The sequence below is a fragment of the Palaemon carinicauda genome, chromosome 39, assembly GCF_036898095.1.
Source record: "Palaemon carinicauda isolate YSFRI2023 chromosome 39, ASM3689809v2, whole genome shotgun sequence".
Lineage (NCBI taxonomy): Eukaryota > Metazoa > Arthropoda > Malacostraca > Decapoda > Palaemonidae > Palaemon > Palaemon carinicauda.
The window spans coordinates 68457385-68475349 of NC_090763.1; the positions used below are offsets into that span (position 1 = coordinate 68457385).

The following is a 17965-nucleotide window of genomic DNA, read 5'->3' on the forward strand; positions in this document are numbered from 1 at the left end:
AACGTTCAACTTGCGTTCTATCGTTACGATAGAGAGAGAGTATTCACGGTGTCACGTTGCAGTAAGAGTAGAACGATTCTATCGTTTTGTTCATTCTTTCTTAGCTTAAATGGTTTTAATTCTAATAAAGGAACTTTTTATTTGGGAAATCTTTCAGTTTTTTTCCTTTAACAATAATATGTTTTAACGATATATATAATTGGGCTCATCTCTCAGGTTCTAAGTCAAGAGAGAGAGAGAGAGAGATAGAGACGGAGGGAGAGAGAGGAGGATAAACGTTTCGTTCAAGCGGGTAACGTTGTTATCGTTTTTGCTCTTCTCCCTAGTCTCTTTAGGGGTAGAAGGTAAACGTTTCTAGAGTTTTATTCTTGTTCTCAGGCTTTATGCGGTGAGAGATTTTAAACGTAGTTTATTTGATCTAGTGTTTAGTCTCTTTTCCAGCCACTGAATTATTTATCTTTCATTATGTTTTTCTGTTACATTGTAATACTGTTTTCGCAATTACTAACTTTTAATGAAGGATAGAATTGCGTGTTTCAGGTACAAACCACTTAAAGTTTCGAGTTCAGTGAAATAAGTGCAAACAGAAAATCAAAAGTGATAAAGTGATAAGCGCAAAGTGTTACAGTGTTGCGTTCGAGGGTTCGTCTGTTCGTGCCAGTTGTTCGCCTAGTCTGGGACCTCTTACAAGCTCCCAAGCAGGGGAGAAGTAACGTCGAAGGACTTATGGGTTCATCAGGCCTTGATCGACGAACAGACGTTTCCCTCCGTGGTTTCGGGTGTAACCAACTCACGTAGCCGACGTGATCACCCCACCCACACAAAGACGAGAGAGCCCTTTTATTCCTCGTCTGCGGAATAGGTTTCTCGCAGAAACCATGGACCAAATCTTGCAGCTTTTAAGTGCAAGTCGGTCCCTTCCGCGCAAGTCCAACTCCTAGGTGGTGCCATTAGCACTGGGTCAGTTCGGACTTGCTGCAGTACGACAACTGCACACCTCCCAGAGAGGCAAGGTGGTATCGCAACAGGCAGTAACTCCGTCTGTTGCCGCACCAGCTGTTTTAGACCCTCAGTCTCAACGGACAGTAGCTCCGTTTGTTGTTGTCTTTCTTAAACTCTAGTGGTCTATGCTGCAGACAATGCAGTCTCAGCTTGCGGTGTTGATGCAGGAGTTTCAGGCAGAGAAGGTTAGCACACCTCCTCCTGCGAGCGCTCCTCCACCTCTGCGCAGTCCACCCTGCCAGACGTATGATGTTGAGGCTCCTCCTGCCTCCATACGTGAGCTGCCGCATTGGGAGTTGCCAGGTACCAGCGCTATGCAGCAACCTCCACTTTCCTTGAGGCAGGAGCCTCATGCTATGCGGCAACCGCCTCAACTCTTGAGGCAAGAGCCTCAACTCTTGAGGCAAGAACCTCAACTCTTGAGGCAAGAGCCTCAACTCTTGAGGCAAGAACCTCAACTCTTGAGGCAAGAGCCTCAACTCTTGAGGCAAGAACCTCAACTCTTGAGGCAAGAGCCTCAACTCTTGAGGCAAGAACCTCAACTCTTGAGGCAAGAACCTCAACTCTTGAGGCAAGAACCTCAACTCTTGAGGCAAGAGCCTCAACTCTTGAGGCAAGAACCTCAACTCTTGAGGCAAGAGCCTCAACTCTTGAGGCAAGAACCTCAACTCTTGAGGCAAGAACCTCAACTCTTGAGGCAAGAGCCTCAACTCTTGAGGCAAGAACCTCAACTCTTGAGGCAAGAACCTCAACTCTTGAGGCAAGAGCCTCAACTCTTGAGGCAAGAGCCTCTCTCTGCGCAGCCACCTCCTCAACCCTTGAGGCAGACGCAACTCTTGAGGCAGGAACCTCATGCTATGAGGCAGCCGCCTCAACGCATGCAGCAACCGCATTCTTCACAGCATGAGCCTCTCTCTGCGCAGCTACCTCCTCAACCCTTGAGGCAGACGCACTCTTGAGGCAGGAACCTCACAGGAGCCTCATGCTATGCGGCATCCTCCTCAAACCATGAGGCAGGAGCCTCATGCTATGCGGCATCCTCCTCAACCCATGAGGCAGGAGCCTCATGCTATGCGGCAACCTCCTCTACCCATGAGGCAGCCTCATGCTATGCGGCATCCTCCTCAACCCATGAGGCAGGAGCCTCATGCTATGCGGCATCCTCCTCAACCCATGAGGCAGGAGTCTCATGCTATGAGGAGCCTCATGCTATGCGGCATCCTCCTCAAACCATGAGGCAGGAGCCTCATGCTATGCGGCAACCGCCTCAACCCATGAGGCAGGAGCCTCATACTATGCGGCATCCTCCTCAACGCATGCGGTATGAGCCTCATCCCTTGCAGCATGAGCCTCATCCCATGCAGCATGAGCCTCATACCATGCAGCATGAGCCTCATCCCATGCAGCATGAGCCTCATCCCATGCAGCATAAGCCGCACGCCATGCAACATGCTCTGCTTACCTTACAGCATGCTCTACATACAGCATGCTCTGCATACAGCATGCTCTGCATACCTTACCGCATGCTCCTCAGTCACACATCTTTGGTTGTTGCCAACTCACTAGACTGTCAAGCAGTTTCATAACGTTGCCTTCTAGTCTGCTGCTTTTGCACCAGTGAAACCCTCACTGAGAGAACTTAGCTTTTCTCGGATATGGTTCCTGTAGATGAGAAAGTGCTATTCTCCCTCCTTCTGATATTCCCTTGAGGACTCTGTCATTTGGAGAGGAGCCTTTAGCTGCTTAGCCTCCTATGGACTTTTATTTAAGCATAACATGCTTCCAGGGAGGGTAATGGTTCCACTTCAGTCGCTAACCCCGTCTGTTACCACACCTGCTCCCATAGACCTTGAGCTTTGTTGCAAGACATGCAGTCCAAGCTTAGTCCTTGTTAGAGGATTTTTTGTTTACGGAGTCAGTGTGTCACTGGGAAGACGTTCAACAACCAGCAGAAGTGACTTGTTGTGACGCAGTGCGGCATACTCAGCAACCCGATAAGGAGTTGTCTGTACGACCCAGACAGTCTAGACAGCTTCGGGTTGTCACTGTACTTCCTCGCTTCCCCATGGTTGACAGTTCACAGACTGTGCAGCAGTACCATGATCTTGTGTCCGGCTCCGTCAGACGACTAGCTTTTAAGAGCTCCCACAAGTCGTCGCTGTCTGGAGATTCTCAGATGGACTATGGATCTGACCAAGGAACTGGGCCTCCTGGTCAATTTTGAGGAGTCCCAGCTCGTCCCATCCCAGACCATTGTCTACCTGGGTATGGATCTTCAGAGTCGAGCTTTTCGGGCTTTTCCGTCGGCCCCAAGGATCTACTAAGCCCTAGATTGCATCCAGAGCATGCTGAGAAGGAACCGATGCTCAGTCAGGTAGTGGATGAGTCTAACAGGGACACTTTCATCGCTGGCCCTGTTCATCGAGTTAGGGAGACGCCACCTCCGCCCCCTTCAGTATCATCTAGCGGCTCACTGGATAAAGGACATGACGCTAGAGACGATCTCAGTTCCTGTTTCCGAAGAGAGGAGGTCTACTCTCACGTGGTGAAAGAACAGCTTTCTTCTCAAGGAAGTCTACCTTTGGCTGTTCAGAAACCCGACCGCCGTCTCTTCTCTGACGCATCAGACACGGGCTGGGGTGCGACTTTGGACGGACAGGAATGCTCGGGAACATGGAATCAGGAGCTAAGGACACTTCACATCTATTGCAAGGAGCTGTTGGCGGTTCATCTGGCCTTGATAAACTTCAAGTCCCTCCAGCTTAACAAGGTGGTGGAGGTGGACTCTGACAACACCACAGCCTTGGCTTACATCTCCAAGCAGGGAGGGACTCATTCGTGGAAGTTGTTCTAGATCGCAAGGGACCTCCTCATCTGGTTAAAAGATCGAAAGCTCACGCTGGTAACGAGGTTCATTCAGGGCGATATGAATGTCATGGCAGATCGCCTTAGCCGGAAGGGTCAGGTCATCCCCACAGAGTGGACCCTTCACAAGAATGTTTGCAGCAGACTTTGGGCCCTGTGGGGTCAGCCAACCCAACCATAGATCTGTTCGCTACCTCGATAACCTAGAGGCTCCCGTTGTATTGTTCTCCGATTCCAGACCCAGCAGCAGTTCACGTGGATGCTTTTCTGCTGGATTGGTCCCATCTCGACCTGTATGCATTCCCGCCGTTCAAGATTGTCAACAGGGTACTTCAGAAGTTCGCCTTTCGCAAAGGGACACGGCTGACGTTGGTTGGCTCCGCTCTGGCCCGCGAGAGAATGGTTCATAGAGGTACTGCAATGGCTGGTCGACATTCCCAGGACTCTTCCTCTAGGAGTGGACCTTCTACGTCTACCTCACGTAAAGAAGGTACATCCAAACCTCCACGCTCTTCGTCTGACTGCCTTCAGACTTTCGAAAGACTCTCAAGAGCTAGGGGCTTTTCGAAGGAGGCAGCCAGAGCGATTGCCAGAGCAAGGAGGACATCCACTCTCAGAGTCTATCAGTCTAAAGGGGAAGTCTTCCGAAGCTGGTACAAGGCCAATGCAGTTTCCTCATCCAGTACCACTGTAACCCAGATTGCTGACTTCCTGTTACATCTAAGGAACGTAAGATCCCTTTCAGCTCCTACGATTAAGGGTTACAGAAGTATGTTGGCAGCGGTTTTCCGCCACAGAGGCTTGGATCTTTCCACCAACAAAGATCTACAGGACCTCCTTAGGTCTTTTGAGACCTCAAAGGAACGTCGGTTGTCCACTCCAGGCTGGAATCTAGACGTGGTCCTAAGGTTCCTTATGTCATCAAGATTTGAACCTCTCCAATCAGCCTCTTTTAAGGACCTCACATTAAAAACTCTTTTCCTCGTGTGCTTGACAACAGCTAAAAGAGTAAGTGAGATCCACGCCTTCAGCAGGAACATAGTTTTCACATCTGAAACGGCTACATGTTCCTTGCAGCTCGGTTTTTTGCTAAAACGAGCTTCCTTCACGTCCTTGGCCTAAGTCGTTCGAGATCCCAAGCCTGTCCAACTTGGTGGGGGACGAACTGGAGAGAGTACTTTGCCCAGTTAGAGCTCTTAGGTACTATCTAAAAAGGTCATAACCTTTACGAGGACAATCAGAAGCCTTATGGTGTGCTATCAAGAAGCCTTCTCTTCCAAGGTCTAAGAACTCAGTTTCTTACCTATTCAGGCTCCTGATTAGGGAAGCACATTCTCATCTGAAGGAAGAAGACCTTGCTTTGCTGAAGGTAAGGACACATGAAGTGAGAGCTGTGGCTACTTCAGTGGCCCTCAAACAGAACCGTTCTCTGCAGAGTGTTATGGATGCAACCTATTGGAGAAGCAAATCAGTGTTCGCATCATTCTATCTCAAAGATGTCCAGTCTCTTTACGAGAACTGCTACACCCTGGGACCATTCGTAGCAACGAATGCAGTAGTAGGCGGGGGCTCAGCCACTACATTCCCATAATCCCATAACCTTTTTAACCTTTCTCTTGAATACTTTTTATGGGTTGTACGGTCGGCTAAGAAGCCTTCCACATCCTTGTTGATTTGGCGGGTGGTCAATTCTTTCTTGAGAAGCGCCGAGGTTAAAGGTTGTGATGAGGTCCTTTAGTATGGGTTGCAGCCCTTTATACTTCAGCACCTAAGAGTCGTTCAGCATCCTAAGAGGACCGCTACGCTCAGTAAGGAAGACGTACTTAATAAAGGCAGAGTAATGGTTCAAGTCGTCTTCCTTACCAGGTACTTATTTATTTTATGTTATTTTTGAATAACTAATAAAATAAAATACGGGATACTTAGCTTCTTTGTTAACATGTATGCTGGTCTCCACCCACCACCCTGGGTGTGAATCAGCTACATGATTATCGGGTAAGATTAATATTGAAAAATGTTATTTTCATTAGTAAAATAAATTTTTGAATATACTTACCCGATAATCATGATTTAATTGACCCACCCTTCCTCCCCATAGAGAACCAGTGGACCGAGGAAAAAATTGAGGTGGTGTTGACAAGAAGTACTGGAGTACCTGACCACAGATGGCGCTGTGGTGTTCACCCCCACCTGTATAGCGATCGCTGGCGTATCCCGACCGTAGATTTCTGTCGGCAACAGAGTTGACAGCTACATGATTATCGGGTAAGTATATTCAAAAATTTATTTTACTAATGAAAATAACATTTTGGTGTAATTTAATTGTAAGTAAAAACCAATAATATTGCTTTATGAAATTCCAGGACCATGCCACAAATAATCAAACTTGCAAATAGCAAGCTCAGGATGGTTAAGTTAGACTGTACTGTAAGTATCAAACACTTCCACAAGCTTTCACTTTCTCTAACTTTTTATGCAGATACTTTTCTCTCATTTTTTTCATTTTCGTGCTTGACTAAATGTCTTATTTGTATCTGACAGAGCTCGAAGTGCCTTCAAGTTGATAGAAATTGATGATCGTCACAAAATCCTTCATCACGGCCAGGTAGTAGTTGAATGTGGAGCCGCTCCAGGTGCCTGGACTCAGGTGGCTGTCTCCAGAGTTAACAGCTTACCAAAAGGTATGGATAATATATGAACACCTAAATATAACCAGGATATTCTTTGAATTCTACTCCCCTTTTTAATTGATTGAGTTAACAACTTAATATAAAACGTTGCTGTGTGAATGATTTAGAATACAGTGCTGTTGAAATTGTCATGTTTATTGTAATTTTTTTCCTGTATCTGCATGATAAACTTTGTCATATATCATTTGGCATTTTTATGTCATTTTAATTAGTGGCTTTTGAGATGAAAATGGTTGCATCTCTAAATCTTTAATACTTACACATGTTATCAATTGGTGCTTGGATATTTCTGTAACTCCTTTATTCCAGGAAGTTGGTGCTAAAATATCTTGTTTCTCTTTTCAGTTGATCACAAACAAGGACTAGTTATTGGTGTTGATCTCTTGAGCATTCATCCACTACCTGGAGCTATATTTTTATGCGGAAAAAACTTTACACACCCTAAGACACAGCAAGAAATACTAGGAATTCTTGATGGCAAGAAGGTAGGGAGATAGTTTTTTTTTTTATTCTACATATAATCAGGTAATAACTGTCTTTTCATCAAATATATCTCTTAGTTTGCCCTTAATGCTTACCTTGTAATAACTTATGTGCACTTCAATAAATTATCGTCAAACTAGTTACATCTGTCTGTTTATCAGTGTGAACTCAGCTTCTTGGTACTCTATCAATGAAGGTCCGACTTGCTCATTTGTCTTCCTGTCCATCTTTCTATTTGTCTTGCTTACCATAATATCACACAACCTCTACAGGGTAAAAGGGTTCAGCTAAACTTGATAGGAAGGTAGACATTCATGCCTAGATGTATATAAAAGACTTCTATTAGTTGGGCCTGTATGTATAAATGCTCTTTCCTTTTCTTTTCTTATTAGTTCATGTGTCATGCTTATTTTATTATCATGTAAGAATTTATGAGATAAAGATTTTGTACACAACTTTTGGACTATAACACTTCAAAGATGTACAGTATACTACGTTAACAAAGCCCTTTCAGATAACACCAAGGTTGGAGATCTTGTGCATTTTACCATTACTAAGAAAAATCTGTCATCATGCATCTATTTAGGAAAAAATTGTAGCCAAGATATTTAATTTTGCCAGAACAATTATAGTGTCTTTAACATACCACCAGACAAAGTGGCCTTAAAATATGAATTACTTTAAACATTTGTTATGTTGTGATTACTCAGGATTATGAGAAGTCTGTTCCCAACAATTTTCCACTAGATAATTTCTATGTATTTATCTCCCTAGTAATTTTGCTGTTAGTGTGTTTTGTTTATTTTATATTACAGTACATATTATAACTGCTATGATGATAAAGTAGCTCATTGTGATCACTAGATAGTATTTTAGAGATGATTTGCCTGAAGGCTTTCTTTTCTCTTTGGTTGAGAGGGAGAAGAAGTAACATATCTTTCATTTCAGGTTAACGTAGTGCTCTCCGACATGGCGCCTAACGCAACTGGTACGCGATCAATGGACCATGAAAATATAATAGATCTAGCATATTCAGCATTGAATTTCGCAGTACAGCATTCTGCTTTAAATGCATCTTTCTTGTGTAAGGTAAGTAAAAAAATGTCTTTACTACTATACAAGACTCGTGCAGTACTGTATTATTTTCTTCCCATTTTTAATTTACTTTGCTTCCATGGACTTTGTATATTTTTTTTTTTTTTTTTGTGTTATTGGCCTGTGGAAGACTTTTAAACAATAGCTATCTTCCACACCTAAATGGCTACGTAGCAGTCATTTACATAATTTTCTTATGACTTCCTCAGTACATTGGCATATCTAATTCCAGGTCATTGGCTAAAAGCATTAGTTTTGTTTTTATGCAGTTCTTGCTGAATAACAATGGAATGAGAACAAATATTTCATCATTTTTCCTTCATGGTTTTATACATGAAATAAGTTTTATCCTTTTCTTCCGGCATCTTAACACTACATCTTTCTTCCTTTTCGCCATACAGTATACTATACTAGCTTCCCGCCATACTCTGGCCATAAATATCATTTTATAGTCGCACACTTTCAAAATCTCTATTTTAAATATTCAACTTAGCCGGTAAATATATAATAGCTGCTACTCCAGCGGCTCGACAGAAAAACACACAAAAACTCGCGAGCGATCGCTATGAAGGTTGCGGGTGTGCCCACCAGCGCCAACTATCGGCCAGATACCACATATGCATGTAAACAAGCCTCAATTCTTCTCTGTCGGCCTTAACGACAAGACGTATCATTACTCGCTGTATAACCTGGAGTTTTCTCAACATATTTGGTATCAGAGGAGCATGCACATCAACGGCAAGGAGCTTTTGGCAGTCCACTTGGCCTTGATGAAATTCGAAAGTCTCCTTCGAAACAAAGTGGTAGAGATCAACTCCGACAATACCACAGCCTTGGCGTACATCACCAAGCAAGGAGGCACCCACTCCATCACGCTGTTCTAGATCGCAAGGGACCTGCTCATTTGGTCAAGAGATCGAGGCATCTCCCTGTTAACGAGGTTTATCCAGGGCGACTTGAACGTCTTAGCAGACTGTCTCAGTCGGAGGGGTCAGGTAATTCCTACGGAATGGACCCTCCACAAGGACGTGTGCAAGAGTCTTTGGGCGACTTGGGGTCAACCCACCATAGACCTATTTGCCACCTCGATGACCAAGAGACTTCCAATCTATTGCTCTCCAGTCCCAGACCCAGCAGCAATACACATAGACGCATTTCTCCTAGATTGGTCTCATCTGGACTTATATGCATTCCCACCATTCAAGATTGTCAACAAGGTACTGCAGAAGTTCGCCTCTCACGAAGGGACAAGGTTGACGTTGGTTGCTCCCCTCTGGCCCGCGAGAGAGTGGTTCACCGAGGTACTTCGATGGCTGGTAGACTTTCCAAGAAGTCTTCCTCTAAGGGTAGATCTGTTACATCAGCCCCACGTAAAGAATGTCCATCAAAGCCTCCCCGCTCTTCGTCTGACTGCCTTCAGACTATCGAAAGACTCTCAAGAGCTCGAGGCTTTTCGAAGGAGGCAGCCAGTGCGATTGCAAGAGCGAGGAGAGCTTCTACCATTAGAGTATACCAGTCGAAGTGGGAAGTCTTTCGAGACTGGTGCAAGTCAGCATCTGTGTCCTCGTCCAGTACCTCTGTAGCCCAAATCGCAGATTTTCTTTTACATCTTAGAAAGGTTCGCTCCCTCTCAGCTCCCACGATTAAGGGCTACAGGAGCATGTTGGCTTCGGTCTTTCGGCATAGAGGCTTAGATCTTTCCAACAATAAAGATCTCCAAGATCTCCTTAAGTCTTTCGAGACCTCTAAGGAACGTCGTTTGGCAACTCCTGGATGGAACTTAGACGTGGTCCTAAGGTTCCTCATGTCAGACAGGTTTGAGCCATTACATTCAGCCTCCCTGAAGGATCTCACCCTCAAGACACTTTTCCTAGTGTGCTTGGCTTCGGCTAAAAGGGTCAGTGAACTTCATGCCTTCAGTAAGAACATCGGCTTTTCTACAGAAAAAGCCACTTGTTCACTTCAACTTGGTTTCCTGGCCAAAAATGAACTGCCTTCTCGTCCTTGGCCTAAATCTTTTGATATTCCTTGCTTATCAGAGATCGTAGGCATCGAACTGGAAAGAGTATTATGTCCTGTTAGAGCTCTTAAGTTCTATTTAGCTCGTACTAAGTCATTACGAGGTAAATCTGAGGCATTATGGTGCTCAGTTAAGAAACCATCATTGCCTATGTCAAAGAATGCTTTGTCATATTTTATCAGATTTGTAATACGAGAAGCTCATTCTCACTTGAATGAGAAAGACCGATGTTTGCTTAAGGTTAAGACGCACGAAGTTAGAGCTATAGCAACCTCCGTGGCCTTCAAGCAAAATAGATCTCTGCTAAGTATTATGGACGCGACTTTTTGGAGAAGCAAGTCAGTGTTCGCGTCATTTTACTTAAAAGATGTCCAGACTCTTTACGAGGACTGCTACACACTGGGTCCATTCGTTGCAGCGAGTGCAGTAGTGGGTGAGGGTTCTACCACTACATTACCCTAATTCCAATATCCTTTTTAATCTGTCTCTTGAAATGTTTTTAATATGGTTTTTTTGGGTTGTACGGAAAGCTAAGAAGCCTTTCGCATCCTGGTTGATTTGGCGGGTGGTCAAAGTCATTTCTTGAGAGCGCCCAGATTAGGGGTTTGATGAGGTCCTGTTTGTATGGGTTGCAGCCCTTGATACTTCAGCTCCTGGGAGTCTTTCAGCATCCTAAGAGGATTGCTGGGCTTTGTGAGGAAGACAGACTTACAAGGCAGAGTAATCGTCTAAGTCAACTTCCTTACCAGGTACCTATATATTTGGGTTTTGTTATATTATAACTGTCAAAAACTCTAAGCATATACGCTGTAAACTTAATTAACTCTGGTCTCTACCCACCACCTTGGGTGTGAATCAGCTATTATATATTCACCGGCTAAGTTAAATATTTAAAAATGATATTTTAATTATAAAATAAATTTTTGAATATACTTACCCGGTGAATATATAAATTAAAGGCCCTCCCTTCCTCCCCAATAGAGACGCAGCGGGACGAGAAGAATTGAGGCTTGTTTACATGCATATGTGGTATCTGGCCGATAGTTGGCGCTGGTGGGCACACCCGCAACCTTCATAGCGATCGCTCGCGAGTTTTTGTGTGTTTTTCTGTCGAGCCGCTGGAGCAGCAGCTATTATATATTCACCGGGTAAGTATATTCAAAAATTTATTTTATAATTAAAATATCATTTTTCCTTGACATTGCTCATGCTCTGCCTACCTTATGCATCAGTTAAATCTTTTTCTCTCTTATCAGTGGGATATTTTTATTTATAAGGATGTTTCTTTCTCCTCCCATTTCCTTAAATCTTGCTTCACACATCAGTATCCCCATGGTAACAGAAATGGTCTGCTTTTTTATGACCATCATGTATCTGAAGAGATGGAGCTGGGGGGAGAGTGACTGCTCCCCGCACTCTAGTTTTGGGGTGTTTGAATGTGCGTGGATTTAGTACGATAGAGAGTAAAAGATGTGAAATTGGAAGTACGTTTAGGAATAGAAGGATGGATGTATTGGCCTTGTGTGAGACGAAGATAAAAGGAAAGGGTGAAGTGATGTTTGGTGAAATGTCTGGTAGAGTGTCTGGGATTGAAAGTGGAAGACCGAGAGAGGGTGTGGCTTTATTGCTGAGTGAATGGATGACAGGTAAAGTAGTGGAATGGAAGGAGATATCATCTAGGTTAATGTGGGTAAGGGTTAGGTTGGGTAGGGAATGTTGGGCATTTGTCAGTGCGTATGGGCCAGGTAGTGAGAAAAGTGAAGAAGAGCGGAATGAGTTCTGGAATGAATTAACTAGGTGTGTAGAAGGACTGGGTAGAAGGAATTATGTAGTTGTCATGGGTGACTTAAATGCTAGAGTGGGCACTGGAGAGGTAGAAGGTGTCATTGGGAAGTATGGCGTACCAGGTGAAAATGAGAGTGGTGAGAGACTGATGGAAATATGTGTTGAGCAAGAGATGGTGATAAGTAATAGCTTTTTCAAAAAGAAAGATAAAAATAAGTATACATGGGTAAGAGTGGCAAATGGAAGAGTAGTAGAAAGGGCATTAATGGATTATGTGTTGATAACTAAAAGAATATTTGGAAGATTGAAAGACGTGCACGTGTTTAGGGGTATGGCTAACGGTATGTCTGATAATTTTTTGGTGGAAGGAAAATTAGTTGTAGCAAAAGAATGGGGGAATAGAGTAGGTGGATGTAAAAGGGAGGTAGTGAGGGTTGAAGAGCTAATAAAACCGGGGGTAAAAAGTAAATATCAGGAAAGGTTGAAAATGATATATGACGAAGTGAAAGTAAGAGAAACTGGCAATTTAGAGGAGGAGTGGAAGTTAGTAAAAGAAAATTTTGTTGGGATTGCAAGTGATGTGTGTGGAAAGAAGGTTGTTGGAGGCAGCATGAGGAAGGGCAGTGAATGGTGGAATGAAGGAGTGAAGGTAAAAGTGGAAGAGAAAAAGAGGGCTTTTGAAGAATGGCTGCAAAGTACAGTAATAGTATAGAGAAGTATGAAAAATATAAAGAGAAAAATGTGGAAGTAAAGCGCAAGGTACGTGAGGCAAAGAGGGCAGCTGACCTGAGGTGAGGTCAGGGATTGGGTCATTCATATGAAGAGAATAAGAAGTAGTTTTGGGAAGAAGTGAAGAGAGTAAGGAAGGCTGGCTCAAGAATTGAAGAGACAGTGAAAGATGGAAATGGAAGGTTGTTAAAAGGAGAGGAAGCAAGGAAAAGATGGGCGGAATATTTTGAAAGTTTACTGAATGTTGAGGATAATAGGGAGGCAGATATAATTGCTGTTGCAGGTGTTGAGGTACCAGTGATGGGAGATGAGAATGAGAGAGAGATTACAATAGATGAAGTGAGGAGAGCACTAGATGAAACGAGAGTAGGAAAAGCATCTGGTATGGATGGTGTGAGAGCTGAGATGTTGAAGGAGGGGGTGTGACTGTACTTGAATGGTTGGTGAGATTGTTTAATGTGCGTTTTGTCTTGTCAATGGTACCAGTAGATTGGGTTTGTGCATGTATTGTACCACTATATAAGGGTAAGGGAGATGTGCATGAGTGTTGTAATTCAAGAGGTATTAGTTTGTTAAGCGTAGTTGGAAAAGTGTATGGTAGAGTAATGATTAATAGGATCAAGGATAAAACAGAGAATGCAATCTTAGAAATACAGGGTGGTTTTAGAAGAGGTAGGGGTTGTATGAATCAGATTTTTACAGTTAGGCAGATATGCGAGAAATATTTAGCAAAAGGTAAGGAGGTGTATGTTGCGTTTATGGATCTGGAGAAAGCGTATGATAGAGTTGATAGGGAAGCAATGTGGAATGTGATGAGGTTATATGGAGTTGGTGGAAGGTTGTTGTAAGCAGTGAAAAGTTTCTACAAAGGTAGTAAAGCATGTGTTAGGATAGGAAATGAAGTGAGTGATTGGTTTCCGGTGAGAGTGGGGCTGAGACAGGGATGTGTGATGTCACCGTGGTTGTTTAACTTGTATGTTGATGGAGTGGTGAGAGAGGTGAATGCTCGAGTGCTTGGACGAGGATTAAAACTGGTAGACGAGAATGATCATGAATGGGAGGTAAATCAGTTTTTGTTTGCGGATGATACTGTACTGGTTGCAGACACAGAAGAGAAGCTTGGCCGATTAGTGACAGAATTTGGAAGGGTGTGTGAGAGAAGGAAGTTGAGAGTTAATGTGGGTAAGAGTAAGGTTATGAGATGTACGAGAATGGAAGGTGGTGCAAGGTTGAATGTCATGTTGAATGGAGAGTTACTTGAGGAGGTGGATCAGTTTAAGTACTTGGGGTCTGTTGTTGCAGAAAATGGTGGAGTGGAAGCACATGTACGTCAGAGAGTGAATGAAGGTTGCAAAGTGTTGGGGGCAGTTAAGGGAGTAGTAAAAAATAGAGGGTTGGGCATGAATGTAAAGAGAGTTCTATATGAGAAAGTGATTGTACCAACTGTGATGTATGGATCGGAGTTGTGGGGAATGAAAGTGATGGAGAGACAGAAATTGAATGTGTTTGAGATGAAGTGTCTAAGGAGTATGGCTGGTGTATCTCGAGTAGATAGGGTTAGGAACGAAGTGGTGAGGGTGAGAACGGGTGTAAGAAATGAGTTAGCGGCTAGAGTGGATATGAATGTGTTGAGGTGGTTTGGCCATGTTGAGAGAATGGAAAATGGCTGTCTGCTAAAGAAGGTGATGAATGCAAGAGTTGATGGGAGAAGTACGAGAGGAAGGCCAAGGTTTGGGTGGATGGATGGAGTGAAGGAAGCTCTGGGTGATAGGAGGATAGATGTGAGAGAGGCAAGAGAGCGTGCTAGAAATAGGAATGAATGGCGAGCGATTGTGACGCAGTTCCGATAGGCCCTGCTGCTGCCTCCGATGCCTTAGATGACCGCGGAGGTAGCAGCAGTAAGGGATTCACCATTATGAAGCTTCATCTGTGGTGGATAATGTGGGAGGGTGGGCTGTGACACCCTAGCAGTACCAGCTGAACTCGGTTGAGTCCCTGGTTAGGCTGGGAGGAACGTAGAGAGTAGAGGTACCCTTCTTGTTTTTGTTTCTTTGTTGATGTCAGCTACCCCCCAAAATTGGGGGAAGTGCCTTGGTATATGTATGTATGTATGTATCTGAAGTACTTGGGGTCTGTTGTTGTAGCAAAGGTGGAATGGAAGCAGATGTACGTCGGTGAGTGAATGTAGGATGCAAAGTGTTGGGGGCAGTTAAGAGAGTAGTAAAAAATGAGGGTTGGGCATAAATGTAAAGAGTTCTGTATGAGAAAGTGATTGTACCAACTGTGATGTATGGATCGAAGTTGTGGGGAACGAAAGTGAGGGAGACAGAAATTGAATGTGTTTGAGATGAAGTGTCTAAGGATTATGGCTGGTGTATCTCGAGTAGATAAGGTTTGGAACGAAGTAGTGAGGGTGAGAACAGGTGTAAGAAATGAGTTGGCAGCTAGAGTGGATATGAATGTGTTGAGGTGGTTTGGCCATGTTGAGAGAATGGAAAATGGCTGTCTGCTAAAGAAGGTGATGAATGCAAGATTTGATGGGAGAAGTATAAGAGGAAGGCCAAGGTTTGGGTGGATGGATGGAGTGAAGGAAGCTCTGGGTAATAGGAGGATAGATGTGAGAGAGGAGCGTGCTAGAAATAGGAATGAATGGCGAGCGATTGTGATGCAGTTCCGGTAGGCCCTGCTGCTTCCTCCGGTGCCTTGGATGACCGTGGAGGTAGCAGCAGTAGGGGATTCAGCGTTATGAAGCTTCATCTGTGGTGGATAACGGGGAAGGGTGGGCTGTGGCACCCTAGCAATTCCAGCCGAACTGGTTCCTCATATTCTGGTGTTAAGACTAGAGGCTCTCATGGTCCTCCCCTTCTACTCTCTTATAGCTTCTTTGATTACAGTGATACCTCAGAGATCGAACATAATGCATTCCAAAACGGTGTTTGAACACCAAATTGTTCAAATACTGAATCAATTTTCATAATAAGAATGAATAGAAATAAATTCATTGTTCCTCACCCAAGACTGCTCCTATTATGAGCCAGTTTTGCACAAAAGTTTATATTTAATTACAGTGCAGTACATAAAAGCATACCAAAAACAAGAAAAAGTTATAATTATAGAATAAATTAATGAATAAATGAACATCAAACTAAATAGGTTGTAGTGTTGCCTTCCATATAAACATTGGGTAACTTCCCTTCTGGGTTTTTTCTTATCTTTGCCTTTTTTTACGGCACTAACAGGGGGATGAAGTAAGGATTATTTCCTCCTTTTTAAGATGTTTCTGAAGTAAATTGATGCACTATTATTATAAAGAGTGCCACCCTGCTGGAAACTGCCTTATCATTCATATATAGAGGCAAGTGTTCTTAAAAGCCAGTTATACAGTGTTTTCAATATCCTGCACTGAAGCATGTTACTGTTGTAACGTACAAGTCTTTCTGGTATAAAAGTATGGCAATAGTTGTTTCCATTCAAGTGCTAATATGTTAACAAAAGGATTAACTGATGATGGATGTACCTGTCATTTATTTTGGTTTGAAGTAATTACATTGTTTTAAAGTACGGGTTAATCTTATTTATCAATAACTCTCAAGACTTGCTATTTCTGGGATGGATGGCATGTCCCCTCCCTTTTGGATCATTATAAAAGCAAAATAAGTAAAATTTGTTGTCTTGACCTTTCAGTGTTAATACACATAAAAAGAGCAAGTTTTGTTCCTTCTATTTGGTAACTATTTATTTTAATAAAGATCTTCACGCTTCTCAAAAGGTGTGAAATCAGTTTCTGTCCTGTTTATGTTTTAGAGGTATGTACTGTACTGTATTAAGATTTTGTCTTATACCAATATATTTCAGGTGCCTTCCAAGATTGTAGGATATTACAAGTAGACAATCATGAACTTTATGCCTATCATATGATTAGGCATGTTTTGTGGGCATTTGTATTTGATCCATTAACTTTGTTAAAGTTCTGATAAACGTTAAAGTTTGGATAAAGATTAAATGATAAGTTTTAAGAACTTTGTCTTCTTTGAGAAAGGGGTTTAAGGGGTTATAATAGTCTTATTCTTTTTTTATTTCATATAATTAATGACTAATTATTTGTTAATCAGTTCTGATATCTGATTAATAGCAGAGTTTATGAATTGGTTCAGATAATTCTTCAGACCGCTGTAGAACTTTACTTATCGTGGTTATTGGATGATGAATTTATGACATAAACATTAAGGGCTGTGGTAGATTCCATTAGGTATATTTTAGGCATCTTTATTAACTTGAAAGATATAGGCATTTAATTCTCCTCACTTAACAGATGAGTTGGAAAATTCATGTGAATTTTATCTTTTTTTCTGTACTTTTTAATGACTTAGTCAGTTTTCTCCTTTACTGTCTGTTTTGTTATGACTTGGGATTAAGTTATTCTTATTATAATTTTAGTTTTTGGTGGGGTTTGAGGTGGTGAGGCACTTCTCTGTCATCACCTTAATATAACATCAGTAATTCTTCTTGCAGGTGTGGGATGGAAGTCGAGACATGAAGCTTAAAAGTGATATGGAGAAATACTATAGAACTGTCAAGATTATTAAGCCAAATGCTAGCCGTAAAGATTCCTCTGAAAAATTTTTATTGGGTAAAAATTTTCTGGGGACTGATAGATAGTTATAGTTTTGATAGTATATATTTTTGTTTTAATAGTTTTAAAGTTCTGAGGATTTTAACTTATTTTCAGTATAATTTATGCATAGTTATGTGTAAATATGTGCATATATATTGCTCTGTATTCTTTAATTAATCATTTTAGTAAATTTCCTTCATAAGCTTATTTTATTACACTTCAATTTAAATATTTATAGAATTATAAAATAGATGATTTAAAAATTTTTGGGATCCTAGTTACGAAAATTAAATTATTTGGAATTTAAAGATAGTCTTATTTCTCATTATGCAACATAAAGTATATCTTCTTCCCTTTTATTTTTTGGTAATCTTTCAATAATTTTTAATGATGAAATTTCCCCAAATATGGTAGCTAGAAAACTGAGCTACCTAAAATAATTCAGGAAAAATCTGTAATATAGATTACTGCATTACCATTTATTTCAGCGAGAGTATAGTACCACATTTCTGTGCGAGGGGATGGTGCTTAAAATCTTCAGTACCAAACGAACTTTGTAGAACCGCTTAATGTGCAGAGCTCCATCCAAGTGAGAATTGTTCATTGTTCAGCCATTCACTGGGACAATTAGGCAACTTGGCAGTGTCCTTTTACACTTTGCAATGCATTTGCAGAGGCTCT

The 17965-nt window shown here is 42.3% G+C and overlaps 1 protein-coding gene across 2 annotated transcripts in view; it reads left to right on the plus strand.

Moving 5' to 3' along the window:
* LOC137631243 (rRNA methyltransferase 2, mitochondrial-like) overlaps window positions 1-17573 on the plus strand; it is a 49332-nt gene extending 31759 nt beyond the window's left edge. The window contains exons 3-6 of one of the 2 annotated variants that reach the window (XM_068363027.1): window positions 6409-6548; window positions 6903-7042; window positions 7989-8129; window positions 17182-17573. In XM_068363027.1, the coding sequence (XP_068219128.1) occupies window positions 6409-6548; window positions 6903-7042; window positions 7989-8129; window positions 17182-17328 (568 nt within the window). In that variant the 3' untranslated portion in view covers window positions 17329-17573. The remainder of the gene's footprint in view (window positions 1-6408; window positions 6549-6902; window positions 7043-7988; window positions 8130-17181) is intronic. The other variant, XM_068363026.1, reaches the window with a different exon arrangement.
* Window positions 17574-17965: the final 392 nt, after the last annotated feature.